This window comes from Simochromis diagramma, unplaced genomic scaffold (assembly GCF_900408965.1).
Source record: "Simochromis diagramma unplaced genomic scaffold, fSimDia1.1 OVJJ01000603.1, whole genome shotgun sequence".
NCBI classification, from domain to species: domain Eukaryota; kingdom Metazoa; phylum Chordata; class Actinopteri; order Cichliformes; family Cichlidae; genus Simochromis; species Simochromis diagramma.
Window position 1 is genome coordinate 3,320,935 of NW_024387414.1, and position 20,337 is coordinate 3,341,271.

The 20,337-nt window shown below is 42.4% G+C and overlaps 1 protein-coding gene across 4 annotated transcripts in view; it reads left to right on the forward strand.

Moving 5' to 3' along the window:
* The first annotated feature begins 2,209 nt into the window (after positions 1-2,209).
* dpy19l3 (dpy-19 like C-mannosyltransferase 3) overlaps positions 2,210-20,337 on the forward strand; it is a 68,361-nt gene continuing 50,233 nt past the window's right edge. For 2 of the 4 annotated variants that reach the window (XM_040011214.1, XM_040011215.1), the window contains exons 1-4: positions 2,210-2,707; positions 3,044-3,170; positions 5,268-5,395; positions 17,877-17,967. In XM_040011214.1, coding sequence (XP_039867148.1) covers positions 2,468-2,707; positions 3,044-3,170; positions 5,268-5,395; positions 17,877-17,967 — 586 coding nt within the window. In that variant the 5' untranslated portion in view covers positions 2,210-2,467. Of the gene's footprint in view, positions 2,708-3,043; positions 3,171-5,267; positions 5,396-12,492; positions 15,434-17,876; positions 17,968-20,337 lie in introns of those variants that run through there. The other 2 variants (XM_040011217.1, XM_040011216.1) reach the window with 2 other exon arrangements.

The window sequence follows — 20,337 nt, forward strand, 5'->3', positions numbered from 1 at the left end:
AGTCACTATGATCGTTCTTTAAAAAAAACCCACAAACAGCATCAGATTCAACCTTCTGCCCTTAAATGTTAATCTCAAATCCATTCCTCTTGAGTCTGACCGATTTCTCATTAATCTCTGTCAAACTAGAAAAAGTGTTAGCAAACCAGCGACGCTGTGATCACCGTGAACTTTATTATCTGTAGTGTTTCTGAACAATATCAGCGTGTTTAGTCTAAACCGCTGGTGAAAGTTCTTGAGTCAGGACATTTTTCTGTCATCAGTTGTCTCTTTGGGTATAACGTGCAGTAGACGGTATTTGTTGTTTTGCATCATATAAGCAAAATATTCTAGCCTCCTTCTCTTGATGAAGTGAGAATTATTGTCTTTTTGCTCATATGACACAAAACTTTGACTCTACAAGGTATCTAAAGTATCTCTCTGTACACCCATATCTCAGACTCCTCTAATCTCTTACACAGAGCACTGGTTAGTGTACAACCTCAGCGCGATTTGAACAGGGATCTTTAAGTGTCTTCCTCTCAGAACTTTTCTCATTTTCCTGAAAGAAACTCCAGCCTGTTCAGTGTCACATCTGACTTCGTGCGAGAAATATGATGGTACTCTCAATCCTATCATCCTCAGTCTGAAGAGTGCCCTGAATGCCATCACACATTCACACTTTTCTCCCTCCGGGGAACCTGTGACTCCCTCCTTAGGGAGGCATCCCCAGGTGGCAAATATGCTTCTCAAATATGAGAGGTAGGAAGGAAATCAAATACCTCCTGAGAACCAACAGATGCAGCAGCCTTCATTATAATTCCACAGAACCACCGGGTTGGGTAATGTGGCACGCATTTGGGAGCATCGCTATAATTAGAGCGGTATCAACTGTGCATGAGTGCATGAGAAAGGCAAAGGAAAACCTTCAATATGACAGGAAAATGTCATAGTCTCCAGCAGGATGAAGAAGAGTCTGCCAACCAGTCAACACCTGTCATGGATGAGAATCATTTGCATAACCCTAAATGTTTGGTAGATATAGGTTCCAACTAAAACAACAAGATCATCAGGTTCTCCAGCTTCTGCTGATGGAGAAAAGAAGCATCCAACCAACAAAGTCCAAAATACTGTGGAAACCTCTGGACTATTGGGCTACTGCTATGTGGAGATGTTACAGATCAACCTGCAGAAGCAGTGCTGGAGTTTCCCAAATGTCAAAGCCACTCAGGCTAAAGACTATAACCTTGTTTTTGCATGACACCCTAAAGGCAGAGAAAGGTGTTTCTTTTTATCCAAACCTTAGTAATACTGGATTTGTGCTGCTCATGCACATAAAGCTCACCACACCTCCTCACATTAACACAGTAAAACAGCATAATACAGTAAAACACAAACACTTATTGTAAAATAATTCAGATACATTTTTCTTTGTTCAGGTTGTTTTTGGCTGAACAACCACTCAAGTAACAAATAGTGAAGAGAGCATTTACTGAGGTCATCTGTCAAATCTGTCCAATTTAATGCAAAAATATCTCACGAATTTGTGAGAAGAAAAGACTGGAAAATTTAGAGAAACACAGAACAAAATACAGAAAAAACAGCAGTAAAATTCAGTCAAGGAATTCATGCGTTCATTCATTCAAATACGTTCTTTATTTGAGCTCCTAGGATCATTATCTCATAAGAAACAGTAGAACATCAGCAATAACTTTGAAATTGTATTATTAAGGCAGCCAAACAAACTGCAGACTCGGTGTCATTAAGATGAGTGATTTTCCTTCTTATTGAACACGAAGCAATAATTCAGAGTAAAATGAAACTGATGAAATCAAATAATTATTTATGCTAATTTTTTAAAAGGAAATTGTGCTTGGGATTAACTGGGATTTTATTTAATAAAATTGCATTAAAGTTGACATTTTTCATTTTACTTATGTAGCAAAATTACACCGAAAACTTGTAATTAAATTAAATTAAATTAAATTAAATTAAATTGAGCATCATGGCATTTTTGAGTGTATGGACTGTCTGCAAATCTGTTACACTTAGTTTGTAAAAACTGTCTCCAAATAATTTTAGTGATTTTTGTTTTTCTTTAGTAAAAATATTCACTAACTTACGCGGCCCCTGTTCCATATTTATTTTTTTAATTTTAGATTTTTTTTAGTTTTGTAATTATTTAGTTAATCTCCGAAACACCTACCTCCCCCCTCACCTCACGCTTTTATTTTGAAGGCGGGTCCTCTCGTGTTCCGGTGCTGTCCCCTCCGTTAAACCCCGTGCGGTACGAGGCTGACCGCTGAATTTTAACAGCAGGTGAAAAAAAAGAATGAGAGAAAAATGAAAGAGCGAGGGAGGTAGAGAGGCGTAGAGAAAGAGAGAGGGGGAGAGAGAGCTGTCGGAGCATCCTGCCAGCCGCTGCTGTGGAGGAGGGTGAGGCTTCGCTAAATGTTCCGTTGGCTCGACTCGTTTTCGTCTTTTGTTGATGTCAAGGCAGAAACAAAGTCCTTCGTCCACCGCGGGAGCGCGCCTCTGTGTTGTGAAACGCACATTCACCATAACGAGGCTGTGGTTGCGTGTCTGTGCTTCCCAGTGGCGGTTCAAACCCGCCTCATCTACTTTACCGTCTTATGTGGCTCCCTGTTCGCCCCACATCCCTCATGATCCTCTGCTGGAGCGCATCTGCGGTTATGTTTGGCGCGACATTTGGTCCGGTTTAAAAACGGTAGAATGAATAGAGCTCTCTGATAATCTGTTGTCGATAGGCTGATCTCATTTATTTATTTATTTTATTTATTTGCACGTTATTCTGGCGTCAGCGTGACCAGGAAATGCTGTAAGCAGGCCTGTCCACCCCCCATCCATCCATCCACCCACCCATCCATCCATCCATCCACCCATCCATCCACCCATCCATCCATCGTGAACTGAATGAAAGACCTGTTTGCTTTGGCTCTGAGCGCAGTAATTTTGGGGCACATGTTTGCTCTTTGCCTGTGTGTACATGTGTATCAGTGTGGATAATCAGACCCCCTCCCCTGTGTGTGCGCTCTGCTGGCAGCATTTCAACATGACAACCCTGCGTCAGAGGAAGGGCAGCAAGGGGAAGGAGCCCTCTCCTGCTGCAGAGCTTCAGTCCCAGCAGCACAACTGTTGCTCTGAACACCATCCGGAGAAGATCCTGCATGGTGAGTGAGACACCCCGCACTCCCATCTCAGGCTTGAGCCACACATAGATGTTTCCCACCAACAAGCTGCAAGTGCCAGTTCTACCACACATTTCAGCAGGTTTGAGCCGATCACTGGTGAAGTTCTTGGTGCTGTTCTGGTGCCAGCTTTTTGGCAGCAGTACCAGGCTTTTTACCTCTGCCAAAGTAGTTGAGGACTTGTCAGTGGGTTTGATTTGCAGTCTGCTGTTATTTTGTTCCCACATGAAGCATCCCCAATTTCCACCTGTAGTGTTTGGTTCTCAAATCTGTTGACTTTAAAGCTGATTCTCAAGGCACCAAAGCAGAACTGGCTTTGCAGCAGTGCTGGCACTGCGTCAGTGCAATCCAGGCATTTTAAAACTTTTTTTTTTGTGGTGGAAATGAGTAGAAGTATTTCCAGATTGGGCACTGGTGTTGCACTGGGTAGAAAGTCACATCGGGTTGTGACTGGCTAAAAACCAAGCACCTGCTGCGGGCTTTTTGAGCCAAAGCCAGCTCGAGCTCCAGGGATAGTGTTCAGGATCTGACCCTGACTTTAACCTGCTACAGGTGTTCTCAGTGTGGCTTTACTGATGTTTTCATAAATTGCTCTGCTGGTTAAAGCCTGATATCTTACACCTTTTGTGCATTTCTGCATTCAAAGAAGAGACATTGTTATGTGTGCGATGCTTTTGTGTCAAATGAAAAACGCTGAAATCATTATTTGCAGCTGCGGCCATCAAATTTGCACGTAAACAACACATGAATGCCTGGGCTGATAGTTAGATCACTCTATTCTGCTCACACTTAGCCCGCAGTGCACATTCACACAGGACTTTATTGTGATTTATTTGTTACCCCTCTCACACACACTCACACATCAGTGGAGGCAATTTGACGTTCAGTGTCTTGCTCAAGGACACTTTGAAGCCACCCAAAATGTTAGCTTCTCATGTGGGCCGGTTCTCAAATGCAAGTTCTTGATTGAGTACCAGTACCTGTGCAGATTAGGTGGCGATGGGCGATTAGAAGGGGGCGGAGACTGGCTGGAAACAAAGCACTTTGCTGCAGGGTTTTTTTTTGGGTCAGAGCCATCTCCTGGGAGATGGTGGTCAATATCTGGCCTCGACTTTGACCCTCTGCAGGTCTGCTCAGTGTGATTTTTATTGACGCCTTCATAAATCACTCTGCGGGTTCAAGCCTACAATCGTACACCTTTGTTGTATTTATGCATGCACAGTCATGTTTTCTTGTGTCTCATCCCTAAAGGAGACTGAAGCTTGATAAGCTTTTTTCTTCATTTCAACATTTAAATGATTGACTCTGGTGTCATATTATATTTGTAACCTTCATTTCACAAGTGTCCACTGAATGAAAACTAGCGGGTGTCGCACTTACGTGCATCACGATGTGCACTTTTATGACAATTCAAAACATTTACAATGTTGTGCAAAAAGTCAGTTTCTGCAGAAACTGCACGAGGAACACACAGCACATATTTTCACTCGTCACAGTGGGTGTTATTAAAACCTTTTAAAAGACTAAAAGTAGCTCTGTTCTAGTCAAGTTTCCCAGTAAGCTGCAGTCATGAAGTGCATGTTGGAGGGTCGAACAGGAAACGACTCCCTGCACACCTTTCTGGAGTCACATTAGAGAGAGCTGCTTCTATAACTCTGTGAAACCAACAATCTAGCATTCACACCCACTTCACACAGTGGTTGGCCAGCTGTGCAGAGGTGGCAAAGGGGCTGAAGCTTCTTCTTTTTTTTCATACTCGACTCATTTTTGTCATTTTACACGCGGGTGTCCGAATAGAACGCCACAAGTGCCTTTTAGAAGAGACTGTCTGAAAATGTGTGCTGTTTTCGACATATTTTAGAATACTGAACCTCTCGCCTTTCCCGGTGAAGTGTCTGCAGCAGGTGTGCACTCTCTGAGAAGGTTGTACGCAGCTGAATCTGCCAACATGCACAGCAACATGACCCTGAAGCCCAAGCAGCTAAATGAAATCCAGCCATCAGTAAAAAAAGAAAAGTGTTACTGTTTCACGTTAAATTTTACCCTACAGTGAAAACTAACATGCTAATGTTCTTGCAGGTGATTGGTCATGGGGAGCTATAATCTGGACTTCAGTTGGTTGGTCTGTCTCTGTTGGTCTTGGCCTGCTTTGCTGCATCTACGTGGCGACGCTACATGAGAACGACCTGTGGTTTTCCAACATAAAGGTAAAGACTGTTTACGGTCACAGACCCGACACTGTGGAAGGGGAAAGACGAAACAAGCCATTAATGAAAGAGCAAATCCTTTCTAAAGAATGACTGTGATTTACAGAATAAACTTCCTGTTTTATGCATTATGCAGAAAGTAATCAGGGAAATGTTTACTGAGGTCCCAGCAGGAGGGGACTGAGGGACCCTGTCTCATAGATTTGTTTTTTGCAGCTACAATTGTCGCCCCCTGCTGGTCATTGAAAAGAAAATACGGGTTTAGACCTTGCTGCTTGGCATATCTGGAAACTACATCCATCTTTTATACTGTTTATTAGCAACTGCAGGAAAGAAGTTCACTTTCAGCCTCTGGTTTGAGTTCCCAGACACTTACCGAGAGTTTTAAAAATAAGAGGTGATGCAACCCTGTGGTAAACACTGCTTCTTTGAAATGTGCTGCTGGAATCAGATTCAAGTCGAGCGTGGGAATTTAAAGGCTTTGCAGATCACCTCTTTATGTTTTCATCTATGTTTTCTACAATGTCCGAACTTTTTTAGAGATAGGGAATTGTAGATGTCTCAATAAGAATTAGCCTCTCGGTGGCTGTATGTCTTAGTGACAGCTTATCTTAAAGTACTGCCAGTGAGCTGGAAAAGTTGGAAATATGTGGCGCTGTTTAAATTTTATAAAGCTCTTGTTAAAAAGCAGTAAAGCTGCCTGGATTGATGTATTTGGCACTTGTCTAACAAAGTTATCTGAGGATTTGACATCCATGTGCACGATTCATTAACCACATCACAGATGTGGATATTAACTGATGGAAAAGTGTCACACGGTGTGACCGTTAAGCTAAAAATTTCCACACGCGCTTTGCGCTTATCTAACGTAGCTTCGACATCAGTGCCAGGGACATCCCCTCGTCCAGTTTTCTTCCTAAAATGGTCTTCAAACACGTCATAAACACTTCATCCTAAAACGTGATGATTGCTTTTCCACGCGCTTCATGGGATGAATTTTTCAGGGCTGTTATGTGAACCACATGAGATCCTGAATCATCGCGGTTGTTTCAGGCCTTTCAGGGTTTGTTCATTGTTGTACAGCAACAGAACATTGTGCTCTGCCAAATGTGATGTCATTTATAATTGCCCCCCTTTAGAGCGTCAGCAGCACTCTGGTTCTGGCTGAGATATACATAGCAGATTTCAAACTGGGTGACATGGCAGAAAAGATGTCTGCATTAGTACTAAAACTGGGGCAAAGTGTGAATCAATGCTGCTGCCATAAATTGTCTTTGCATCATTAAGTGATGCAGTATGAATCATTTGTTTTCCTGCAGCAACTGACGCAAGAACATTATATTTTTTTGGAGTGGTTTGTTTTGGTGTTTTGTGGTTTTGTAATCTACTTTTACATATGAAGTGAAAACACTGCAGGTTAATATTTTGTGTGAAAATTGCTCTGAAGTTGTTTATCACAGGGAGGGATGGAAAGTTGAACAACCAGATGCGCAGCTATGTAAGTCAAAACCACAATCTGAGACATTGTTTCTCCTAACAAGCTCATTGTTTCTAAGTAACCTTTGAGTGTTCATTACTGGAAAATAGCAAAGAGGAAAAAAGAGGATTCTACATTGTAGAATGTGGTGTAACGTTAGCATCTGCTTGTGGTTAGCTACAGGATACTTGTAGGAAATTCTATTATTGCAGTAATTGGTGACATTAACGAGGCCATTATGTGTGTAATTATACATTTTTGACATAGCAGAGGAGGAAAACAAATGAAGGTAAAATGTGTTGAACACGCTGATGAAATCTCTGCAAATCTGGCATCTGGACTCAAGAATGAATTGATTCAGCGATCACAGGGCGAGCTCGCTGTAGTCCAGGTGATCTAAATTTCACTATCGGATTCGGGACAGTGACGGGACAACAGCAGTCCCTTCAAGGTCCTTTATACTCAAGGTTAAAGACCTTAATAAGAGGCTCAATACGGGACAACATTCAAACAGAGCATTACTTGGTGAAAGTGGGAAGGAAAAACTCCCTTTTAACAGGAAGAAACCTCAGACAGAACCAAACTCGAGGAGGGGGGCTTTTTTTTGAGTTTTTGAGATGTTGATACATTGCCAGATGTTGAAGACCTTAAAGTGGGTCAAAAACCTTTAAAAAAAAAAAAAAATCTTGTAAATTATTTGATACATGAAGCCAACATTTTGCAGCAGTCATTATAAATGTCTAGTCTTTGGACCATAACAGTTGGAGGTTTAAGGCCCGTGTTGTTTTGAGATGGAATGACCCAGTTACCGGTACTGGTAATTTAGGGCGGCTGTGGCACAGACCTTACATTGGGTGGTGGTCTAATAAATTTGTTAAGCACTGTATCAAGTACACATGTGCCTCTCAGGTGGACTTCAAAGAAGTATAATGGAAACCAGTAATTGTCCACGGTGCCTCCAGCTGTCTGTGTCTGACAGACTTCAGTGTTCAGAGTCCCCTCAGTGTAATACTGTCAATAATAAAGGTTCCCACATTCAACTCTGTCATGATGCTACTTGTAAACTACAAAAATGTCCAAATGCATTTTATTCATAACTAAGCATTAAAGACAAAAATGCAAAGAGTAATGTGGACTTTTGAAACATTGTTAGAAATATCTTTATACTTACCCATGAAAACAAATTGGAGATAAATGTTTGGTTCATGAATTTATTGCCTTCCTTTGACTAAAGTTGCAGGTTGGTTTGCAGGAAAGCCGACTGTTATGTGCATATGGAAGGTATTAAGAGAAGGCTGAAGATAAAGCACAGTTTGGTTTTCTGTAAATCTCTTTAGAGTGGGAGCTTCCCACAGGGACTACTGAATCATAACCTGACACCAGAGACACGTCTGGTTCTGAAGCTCTATCCCAATCACAGGACGACTCATCTCTTTGTGTAGAACAGACGAGACTGCGTCATCAGTTTACTTCCTCTTGGTTGCCTGCATGGGCAGCCAGGTGCTTATTCTGTTTCTCATGAAAATGTGAAATGCATCTTGCCCGCGTATAGCGCCGTCGTGCTCACGGTAATTTGTGAGCTTCTGTCACAGGGACACAAAGCGGCACTTTGAGTTAATTGATCGGAATCCGTGTGGACACAGTTTGCGGTCCAGCGCGGGCTTTTTTTCTGTTTATGTGTGTGTGTGAAGGGGAGCAGACAGATGTGTTCATTCATAATAAATGCAGGTCACTTTACAGGCCTGGAGAACATCTCCCTGAAATGTTCCCACAAATAAGTGGGCTCCTGGCTGACATCATCGCACACTGCATGCATATGTGAACTGTTTCCTTCTGTTAATGCAATCAAAGCCTGCGCCTGAGTCTGTGTTCGCACAGAGCAGGCCGAATCTGCTCGGTTACATTAAAAACGTGGCTGTGGCTCAGCATTAAAACATTCAGTGTTTTTTTTAGGGAGACTGTCTGGGAACATGAAAATGCATAAGCAGTCTCTGCTGCTGATGTCCAACAGTTTCTCTAACTTTCTGAAACCAACAGTCTAACATTCACAGTCATAATAATAATAATAATAATAATAATAAACTTTATTTATAAAGCACACTTAAAAACCAAGGGTATGCCAAGGTGCTTAACAAGTAACATAGAGAATAGAAAGAAGATAATAGAAATAGGACCAAAGCAAGTACTAAGTATGCAAGCAGGTAGCTGTCACTGATACATAGGAAAGCAGCAGGTACAGAGCAAACAAGAAATTAAATGAGCATAAAAGTGCATAATATAAAATCATGAAAGAAATATTAACTAGAGGGAAAGGCAAGATTGAATAAGTGGGTTTTTAGTCGTGATTTGAACAGTGCAATGGAATCAGATGCGCGGAGGTCGAGAGGAAGGGTATTCCACAGTACCGGGGCAGCCAGAGCAAACGCACGGTCACCTCGAGACTTCAGCCGAGATCTGGGTTGAGTCAGAAGTAATTGAGTGGCAGATCTGAGTGTTCTAGCAGGTTTGAGAAGTTCACAGGGATAATCGGCACTAATTTATTAATAGTTTTGAATGTAAGGAGTAATATTTTAAATTGAATACGGTACTTATTAGCCAATGCAAGCTAGCTAGAACAGGAGTAATAGGGCAAAATTTCCTGGTACCAGTCAAGAGGCGGGCTGCTGCATTTTGGACTGTTTCCAGTCTAAGAAGAAGAGAAGAGGGAAAACCGTAGTACAAGGAGTTACAATAATCCAACCTGGAGGTCACAAAAGTGTGAATAAGCTTCTCCAGGTCCTCATGCGGAACATAATGTCTCAGCAATATTGTTCGTGTCCAAGTACGCCTGGAGCTGGGAGAGAACTAGTCCCTCCAGGATCTTGGACAAGAACGAAAGCTTAGTGATCGGTCTGTAGTTTGAAAGGTCATAACAGTCAGAGTTTCTTTTTTTAAGAATCGGGTGGACTACAGCATGCTTAAAGGCCAAAGGAACACAGCCTGAGAGCAAGGAAAGGTTCATAAGAAATAGGATACTAGGTCCAATTACATCAAAACAGTCCTTCGCTAAGCGAGATGGAAGAATGTCAAGCACAGTATTGGTGTTATTCATTTGAACAACTAGACGCTTAAGAGACAAAAGTGACACAGGCTCAAACTGGTGGAAAGTTGAAATGCACTCAGGAATGGGGAGAGGATATAAAACAGGGGGAAGGGAGGACTTAAGAGATGTGATCTTATCTAAAAAGTGAATTTGAAATCGCTCACAAAGAGCCTGAGAATAAATTAAAGGCATGTCCGGGGAAGGGTTAACCACAGAGTTAAACATTTTAAATAAGGTACGGGGGTTATGGTCATTGGCCAGGATGATTTTGGACAAGAAGGACGCTTTGGCCGTTTTAGCAGCACTTTGGAATTTTAAGCGGCTAGTCCCGTAGCATGTCGTGAGAAACCCGAATCATCTCTCGCTTGTGTGGAGGTGAAAACCTACCCTGGATATTTTCTTTCAAGCTCTGCTCTTCACACTCTACACATCTGTCTCTGCAACAAACTTTGAACAACTTGGGCCTTTTTTTGGAGGAGACCATCAATGATATTCTGTTGGCCTCGTATTTATGATGATGTATGATATTAAATATCTCCATTCAATAGGACTGCTGGCTTTTGACTCGCTGGTATACACACTTTCCATCTCTGGTGTTCTTTTTTGTATAAAAATGCCCTCGGGCAGTGTTCACAGCCAGCATTAACAGATCTGTCCACACTGGACACACAGGTGTGAATGCCATTTTCAACTAACTCAGTCCGAGCGATGCAGATTTTATAACGGACATCTGACAAAATGATAGATATAGCTTAAAAGGTTATCCAGCAATCACTCAGAGAAAGTAACGCCTACAAAGTATCAATAGATGATAGAGGAGATGGTAAGCTTCACCATATATCAGTAAATGTTTGGCCTTTATTATGTAATAAATTGAACATTAGATAGAAAAAATGGGGAGAGAACAACAGCAAAGGCCCTTGGGTTGGAGTTGAACCTGCGCTGCTGCATTTAGCCCTGCGGCATGTGGTCACCTGCGAGCTAAACTGGTGCCCAGATGTAGCTTACTTTAAGCTACAGTAATACAGGGAGGCAAGTTGTATTTTTGAGGAATAATTTTATTATTGAACAACAACCATGTTCTCAATGAACCCAAAAAACTCATTAATATCAAAGCTGAATGTTTTTGGAAGTAGTTTTTAGTTTGTTTTTAGTTTTAGCTATTTTAGGGGGATATCTGTGTGTGCAGGTGACTATTACTGTGCAGAATTATTAGGCAACTTAACAAAAAACAAATATATACCCATTTCAATTATTTATTTTTACCAGTGAAACCAATATAACATCTCCACATTCACAAATATACATTTCTGACATTCAAAAACAAAACAAAAACAAATCAGCGACCAATATAGCCACCTTTCTTTGCAAGGACACTCAAAAGCCTGCCATCCATGGATTCTGTCAGTGTTTTGATCTGTTCACCATCAACATTGCGTGCAGCAGCAACCACAGCCTCCCAGACACTGTTCAGAGAGGTGTACTGTTTTCCCTCCTTGTAAATCTCACATTTGATGATGGACCACAGGTTCTCAATGGGGTTCAGATCAGGTGAACAAGGAGGCCATGTCATTAGTTTTTCTTCTTTTATACCCTTTCTTGCCAGCCACGCTGTGGAGTACTTGGACGCGTGTGATGGAGCATTGTCCTGCATGAAAATCATGTTTTTCTTGAAGGATGCAGACTTCTTCCTGTACCACTGCTTGAAGAAGGTGTCTTCCAGAAACTGGCAGTAGGACTGGGAGTTGAGCTTGACTCCATCCTCAACCCGAAAAGGCCCCACAAGCTCATCTTTGATGATACCAGCCCAAACCAGTACTCCACCTCCACCTTGCTGGCGTCTGAGTCGGACTGGAGCTCTCTGCCCTTTACCAATCCAGCCACGGGCCCATCCATCTGGCCCATCAAGACTCACTCTCATTTCATCAGTCCATAAAACCTTAGAAAAACCAGTCTTGAGATATTTCTTGGCCCAGTCTTGACGTTTCAGCTTGTGTGTCTTGTTCAGTGGTGGTCGTCTTTCAGCCTTTCTTACCTTGGCCATGTCTCTGAGTATTGCACACCTTGTGCTTTTGGGCACTCCAGTGATGTTGCAGCTCTGAAATATGGCCAAACTGGTGGCAAGTGGCATCTTGGCAGCTGCACGCTTGACTTTTCTCAGTTCATGGGCAGTTATTTTGCGCCTTGGTTTTTCCACACGCTTCTTGCGACCCTGTTGACTATTTTGAATGAAACGCTTGATTGTTCGATAATCACGCTTCAGAAGCTTTGCAATTTTGAGACTGCTGCATCCCTCTGCAAGATTTCTCACTATTTTTGACTTTTCTGAGCCTGTCAAGTCCTTCTTTTGACCCATTTTGCCAAAGGAAAGGACGTTGCCTAATAATTATGCACACCTGATATAAGGTGTTGATGTCATTAGACCACACCCCTTCTCATTACAGAGATGCACATCACCTAATATGCTTAATTGGTAGTAGGCTTTCGAGCCTATACAGCTTGGAGTAAGACAACATGCATGAAGAGGATGATGTGGACAAAATACTCATCTGCCTAATAATTCTGCACTCCCTGTAAAATACTAGAATCTCATCAAAAATATATCAGCAAACATGCTAAAAAATACCAATAGCTGAAACACAGTGAAGAGTTCTGGTTCAATCACTAGAATTAGTGAATGAGGCCTAGTCGACGCTGATCAGTTACAGCTTCCTGTGCTATAAATCAATGTGGCCACGCCCCTAACTACCTTGTCCAGTTGAAAATCACCCCATTCAGAGGTGTTATAAAATAGGAAGCTGTCAACTATGTCCAAAACTGTTTTGGTCCCATGCTGCAGATATACCTTTCAATCCTCTAAAGTTGGATATTTTAAAATGAGAGTGCATGAGGATGGACTCGCTGTAGGAGCCAACCTCAGGTGGCCATCAGGGGAACTGCAGTTTTTGTTTGTTTGTTTGTTCTAAAAACTTTTGCTTTGGCTTTCATTTTCATCTCCAGAGCTTTTTAGTTGGGTGACTTGTTCAGATATATTTTTTTGATTTGTTTAAATTTTTTAATCTGTCTCAGGGAATGAAATTTAGTAGTTTCCTCGCTCAGTCCCTCCCATACTCTGTTCCTCTGTCGGTAGACTGATCAGGTCGATGTTGTGACAAAGTTTGACAGACTCAGACTCACCTGTCTCAGGCTGCAGGTGGTGATGGTAGCCTATGACCTTACGGCGTTATGCATCACATGTCTCTTTGCTGATTGTGTTTTGTATATCTGTGTACTGTCACACGTATAGTCATGGACTCATGTAGTCTTCTCACTATTGCACTGCATGTTATGCAGCAGGATTGGCCTTTTAATGTTAATGTATACCAGTAAGATTAGTAGATTTATTTTTGTTTCTATCAGAAAGATAATTAGGAACTAAGGCTTTCATTTAAGTGAAGTGGACTAAACACTCACTGTGCTGCAGGTATTGCTGCTAAAAGAAATCTGCCAAATGTAAAGATTATGGCAAAGAAATGAAAACTAAGATCCATCAGCCAGCGTTTGTTCTTTTTAATCATTACTGCTCGTTTTGTTGAACCCTGATTGTGGTTGTGAAATGAAAGAAAACCACAAAAACTACCAGCTCAGTTTGCGTGGAGACCCAAACAGAGGGAAATGACTTTCAAATTCAAATGTTTAAATTTAGCTGTGCGGACAGAAGAACATGCTGAATTATCCAAAAGAAGTTTCCAAGACACAGAAAAGTGTGTTTTGTGCACCTGGTTTTACCCTGAACTGCTTCCTGTTGCTCTCTGGGCCGTCTGGATGGATATATTTAATTTCCTGCCTTCAGAGACGCCACCCATCTCTCTCACTTTTATTCTCCCATTTACTGTTTCATGCACACGCACACACACGCGCACACACGTTGTCTGAAGTGTCTTCAGGTCAAGTAGGCTGGAAAGAACTGTGAAACATGCTGGAAAGTAATTTGTGGATTTGGGAGTCCCGCCTGATCAGTGCTGCTGCCTGACCCGACCTGACCCTACGTGACTGATGGTATCGGAGCACGGCGGCCTGGGGGAAAAGCTTCACAGAAAGGGGACTGCTTTTAATAATCTCATATGTGGTTTCCTCACCCAGCATGCTGTTGAGGGAATGTATTATCAGAGTTAGCCTGAGGTGAAAGGGTCTGGAGGATTTTTTTCTCCCTCGTTCACGCTCATACCCTTACAGTGCTTATTATCTCTTGTCCTCTTATGTAGCGAGACAGCTGGCTTAATCTGGCCTCTTGAATTCATCAGGTGTGAGGTCACATCCGTGCCGGCCGCAGCGCCTCGGTTTATTTCAGACGCGCGCACAGATCCACAAACCTTCCGACAACTGTTCCCTGCATTTTCCGAACGATGTTCCCATGTTTCCCCACCCCCACTTATTCTTCTTATTCTTTTCCTGTAAGCACGTGTGCTTTTATAGACGAGGGGTCACCAGTAGTCAACTCGCTTCTCCCTCCCTCCCTCTGGCTGCTGCAGTTATCCACAGCCTGTCCTGTTGTTCGCAGGGTTTAGTCTTTCTGTTTGCTTTTTGTTCTGAAGTTGCCGGCTGCGTTCGATGGAGGCAGAGGCCACTTCGTATTTAGGCTTTGGCAGACATAGAGCAGAGGAAATGCTGGATGGACCCTGGCTTGGATTTTTCGTGCATCACATAACAGAGATGGGAGTTATTCAAAGACCCATAAGGAGGAAATGGTAACACAGACACACAGAGAGAAGAGGATCGGTGCCTTCTGAGAAGTGTACTGGCTTCCAGCGTAATGAGCAATGTGTGAACTTGTTAACTAGGCCTATTCTCTTTGACCTTAATTTAAATTGAGGATTAGCCATCTCATCAGAGTTCTTGGTGGAAAGCCAAGGCTTGTTTTGCCTTGGGCAAAACTCAAAAGGAGGATTGGGAAGGAAAGTAGCTGCTCATCCCTCAGAGGAAGCTTTTGCATATTTCCTTTGGCAGGGAACTTGAAGCGATTAAAAAGCGAATTTATTTGGATTGACTTCAAGAAGAGAAAAACACACCACAGTTACATTTTTTTCCCGTAATGGATTTGGATCAGTTCTGTACCTTAACCCGGGAGCGTCCTGTTTATCTACCTGGATTCAGCTCATCAAAGGATCCAAGAATTTATTGATAATCTCTGCGTTCCCAGGCAATGGAGCTCCGTAAGAGGGTGAAGCCAAAACGTGGCCTTTCACAAGATGCGCCGTCTGAAGGCAGATGTAACCATAACGCTCTGTCGGGAACACAGGAGGGGGGTGAAGGAGGGGTTTCTCTGCTTGGGCGATCCGGTTCACGTTCCCATTCCGGTTCAGGCGTTTCACCCCTGCGGCCTTGGCAACAGTGCGTTTTCATGGCAGCAGGGCTGTTAGCGGCTGTGCTGCTGGCAGTGACTCAGGCCTGGTGTGTGAACGGCTTACATGAGAATCTGCTGTGGTTCTCGCAGCTCACGGTAGGAGTTATTACGTGTTTATAGAAAGTGTTTCAATGTGAGCGATTGATAAACCAAACACATTACAAACGAGCTCTGCTTCGATGTGACCGCCTCGGGGGCAGGTTCAGTCTGCTTCCTGGGTTCAGTCTGCAGCACGGTGCTAATGAAAACCATCACAGCACACCGTAGTCCAATCTGCAACCACAGTCAGAGCTCCCGCCCCTTCTGTGTTGTTAGGTCGTTACAGAGTGGCCCCAATAACGGTGAGATCACGGTACAAAGATCCAGCAAGCAACAGGCATCTGATGCTGTTATTATCTACAAAATGAACAAACTCCTTTATAGTTGAAGTGGCATAGATTTATTTTTTTCTGTCTGTTGCTTTTTTTCTTTTCTGAAGTTAGAGATAAAGTTTCGCCTGCTCAGTTGGAAAAGTGCTGCATAATTCAGAAATGTTAGAAATGATCTTAAACACCAAGAAATATCTCTTCAACCAAGATGCAACTCAATGCCAAATCAGTGCAGTTCCTGGAATGGCCACTAGAGGCCGTCTCCAAACTCGAGTCAGCCTCTGTAGACGCCAATGTTAAAACGTCTGACTTCACAGAAGGTCACATGCAGACCCTGGTACGAAAATGTTGGATCTCTATAGCTAATTTTTCTCTTCATGTGTAGGAAGTTTTTATGAAGGTGTCTATTTGTCAACTTTTAACATTATGTTTGTTTAATTTCTATATACATGTCTATTAATCCACATGTATTTGTGGAAATGTCGTGCATCCATTCAGTGTATGGATGAGTCCTGGGAGGCTCGCTCTCTCGACGTGCTGCCACTCCATCAACTTCTCAGACGGTCTGTTAGCTTTCATTTAAACACAGGATGTAGATGCCATCCATCTTCCTGCAAAAGGTCAAATCTGTGACTCCAAGTGCTTCCTGGATGTTCCCATTTCTCGAGCTGTGAACTCATTCTTTCAATTTTGGGGTGTTTATTTGCTTCTAAATCATACAAAGATGATGTGGTGAACTCATTTGCAGATAGTGTTGAAACAGCTTCTTCATAGACGGTGCCAGTAATATACTTGACCTCCTTTTGAGGCTCGTAGCTGATACGTCTGTGACGTATCGGGATCAGTTCACACGTGGAGCAGCTAACGTGGTTTCCCGTTGTTAATCAAAATGCTCTTAACATGATCAAAATATTTATTTTAATCTGCCATGTTTTTGTATGATGTCAGTAACTTTGATAGTTTTTCCAGATGTAGTCTTGTTTTTCTGACGGAGCAACAAGAACACAATAACCGAGCGCCTGTGGCTGCAGAGAGTCCCGAGGTTAAAAGCGCTCGCTGCCCTCCTCATCGTTCTTGCGCTCCGGGCCGTCCCTGTGCTCGTAGAATCAGTCTCGTCTTTTCTTCCAGAGGCTCGTCCAAATGCGGATTTAATTTTTTGCAGCTGATCATATCTGCATGAACCAGTGGTTTTCTGTTGTTCTGCTCAGGAGGCAGACTCATGCTGATTTACACTCTGTTAATCAGCTAATGGTTTCAACCAAGTAAATGACATTAATTAACTGGTGGGAACACCTGCCTCGGTGGGCGATCTGATTGGGATCCCCTGTCCTGTTGCTCCCTGACGGCTACAGAACAAATAACTGCTCTCAGGTTTCCACAGACTGGTTATGATGATTTGTCAGATATAAGGGCCGCAGAATGAGCCGGGCTGTTTAAATTAGGATCTTTCTCCTCTGAAATGCGTGAAATATGTTCAGAATACAGAACATTTTATGTACAAGTTTGTATGAATGTTAGAAATTGAACGTTGTTATTGGAAAATCCTTTCTATTGATGAATTGGTTTTAATGGACAGATGTTATATACATTTCTAATTTTATAGTCTTTTTGTGAGGTTTTAGTTATTACTGGAAGTTGTTACTGGAAAAATATCAGATAAAATGCTTTGCAGCAATACTCGGAAACATGCTTTGGTTTTTAACAAGCGGAGGATTTGGAGATTGCTCGGACCGGATTTGGCTGCAGTAAATCTGGAGAAACAATTTGACAGACTTTCAGTGAGTTTTAGAAGAAATGAGAAGCTAAAATCAAAGCGTTTCTTTTTGTCAAGCACAGTTGCAAAAACAATTTGCAGACTAAATATGATAGATTAATGATTGGCTTAATATTCCACAGCTGGTTGTTCGCTGTTTGCTCTCTCCTCTTACCCCCCCGAGGAGCAGTAATCACGCATGATGAGCAGGAAGTCTCTTGGGAAGACATCCTCCAAGCACGCACTCACACACTGTGTTACCTGTCTGATTATTACTGGAGAGGATTATGAGTGTATTAGCTGCTTTGCCTTTATCCTCCATGTTTCTGTCATGTCTTGCCAGGATATCTGTTTTCCATATTACAGAGAACAGAAGTGTTTGCTTTCATGAAACTAAAATCCTTCTTTTTATTTTCAGGAAGTGGAGAGGGAGATCTCCTTTCGGACAGAGTGTGGACTATACTACTCCTACTATAAACAAATGCTGCACGCCCCATCAATACAAGAAGGTATGCACTGTGATCGCAGGTTTGTATTCATGACAGTTGTCATTTCTTCACAAACACAACTTTGAGGGTCAAAATGATCCAAGATCTTTCCACTCCAACAAAATAGTGTGTGGAAAGAAAAGCTGGAGTGGATGTTACAAGAAGCTGTAGTGTCCAGGTGTTAATCGAAAAGTGGGTTGAGTGAGTGAGTGGGGGGGGATACCATTGGTTCATCTACAAAAAAATCAGTCGGGTTTGAATCCCGGTGACCTCAAGGTCAGAGGTCACGTTTCCTGAATCTTGTGAGTGCAGTAACTTGAGTACAAGCTGACGTGGAATTTTTAAATGGATACCATACGTGTATCTACTTGGAGGCGGAGGGGCAGCGCTGGTGGCCGCCGGTATTTTTTTAATCTATTTAGCCATTTACCAATTTCCTGAGAATCATTCAAGCATAAAAACATCAGCATTAACTGCAGATTGCTGCCTCGGCTGCACATCATGATGCAAAGGGATGCTCCTGATGATGATGATGATGATAAATAGACAGCGTGGAGCAGGTAGCATAAGACAACTTTAAAATCTCTAAAATCATTATAAATTGATATCTGAAGTAGTGTTTTTTTTAACTACTGCAAGTCTCACACATAAGACCTGCAAAGTATCTCCTCTTGTTCCATATTTTGTTCCCTGACTCCCTCCCTGAAGTAATTCCCTTTCTTCTTGTCTTCTATTACTCCCTCCACCAATTCTCATCCACCTCACTCCCTCCATCGCTCTGTCTTCCTCCCTTCACTTTTCCCTCATTATCACACCCCGTTCCGTCCCATCTCCTCACTTATTAATATCTCCTTCTCTTATTCGCCAAATCACAACAACAGTTGCCTCAAGCTGCTTTATGTTGTAAGGTGGACTCTACCTTACAACATAAAGCAGTGGCTACAATGTAGCTTGCCATCACCAGTGTGTGAATGTGTGCGTGAATGGGTGGATGACTGGATATGTAAAGCGCTTTGGGGTCCTTAGGGACTAGTAAAGCGCTATATAAATACAGGCCATTTACCATTTACCAATAATACATACAGAGAAATGAGGAATATACAAGTGTTTCCATTGCTATGTAAGTTTGTTTTAAATAAAAAGAAAAAAGTTTATTCAATAAATGAATTCAGGCCATTGACAGTTTCATTCAGAGAGTTATTTTAGCAATTTTGAAATAAATTTCATACTGAAATAAACAGCACTTACTTATCCAGCCTGCTGGAAACAGATTATTCCAATTTGGTTCCTTAATAAACTTTTGGCCTGTTTCCATCATGCCTGATCTGCTGCTCGGTGTCCTTCGCTCCTTCCTCTTAAATCCCGTCTATTCATTTTAAATAGTTGGAGTCACTCTGAAGGGAAACACAAGCTCCCAGCAGCCCAGCTCTCTGAGCTGATCAACGATGAGGCACATTTGCCTTTTTTGTACAAAACTGTGACTATCACCAGTCAGTGTGTCCAAACCAGCAGCAGGCGGTCAACAGGTGACACAGTGAGAACGATGTATGCAGGTAAAGTCAAGCTTCCACCGAGCTCCTCGGTCATAATAATAATGATACATTTTATTTATAGGCGCCTTTAAGACCCTCAAGGTCACCTTACAATAACACAAGGTGGAACAGACAGAAGGGAAGCTGAAGAAGAGCGGCGTGTACGGTGGGGTGAGTATGTGTGGAGAAGATCGGATAGATATGGAGGAGCGAGCTTATGAAGCGCTTTGAAAGTGAGAAGCAGGATCTCGAAATTGACACGGAGGTGAACTGGGAGCCAATGGAGCTGTTTAAGAAGAGCTGTTCTATGTTCAGTGGATCTAGTTCTGGAGATAATACGAGCAGCTGTGTTTTGAACTAACTGCAATTTATGGAGGGATTTATGAGGTAGACCACAGAGAGGAGAATTACAGTAATCTAAACGAGATGTGACAAGAGCATTGATGAGTATGGAGGTACTGTTTGGAGTGAGCGAGGGACGAAGGCGGTTAATATTACGGAGATGAAAGTAGGAAGACCGAGTGATATTATTTACATGTGCTGTGAAGGACAGAGCGCTATCGAGGATGAGACCAAGACTCTTAACCTGAGGGGAGGGTGTGACAGAGTTTCAATGGATAACGAAAGACTGGTTGGAACTGTAGTCAGTTTGGATCTGGTGCCTTAAAATGAATTCTGTTTTATTGCCATTAAGCTTCAGAAGGTTGTGAGCAAACCAGACCTTGATTTCACTTAAAGAGTCAGAAGTGGATGTGGGTGGGAGAGTATATATCACAGAAACACACACACAGGTTAGAGTCCAGCCAAATGTGTAGAGGTCTCTTCGGGGGAGTCCTCAGGCTCCTCTCGCTGCTGGTTC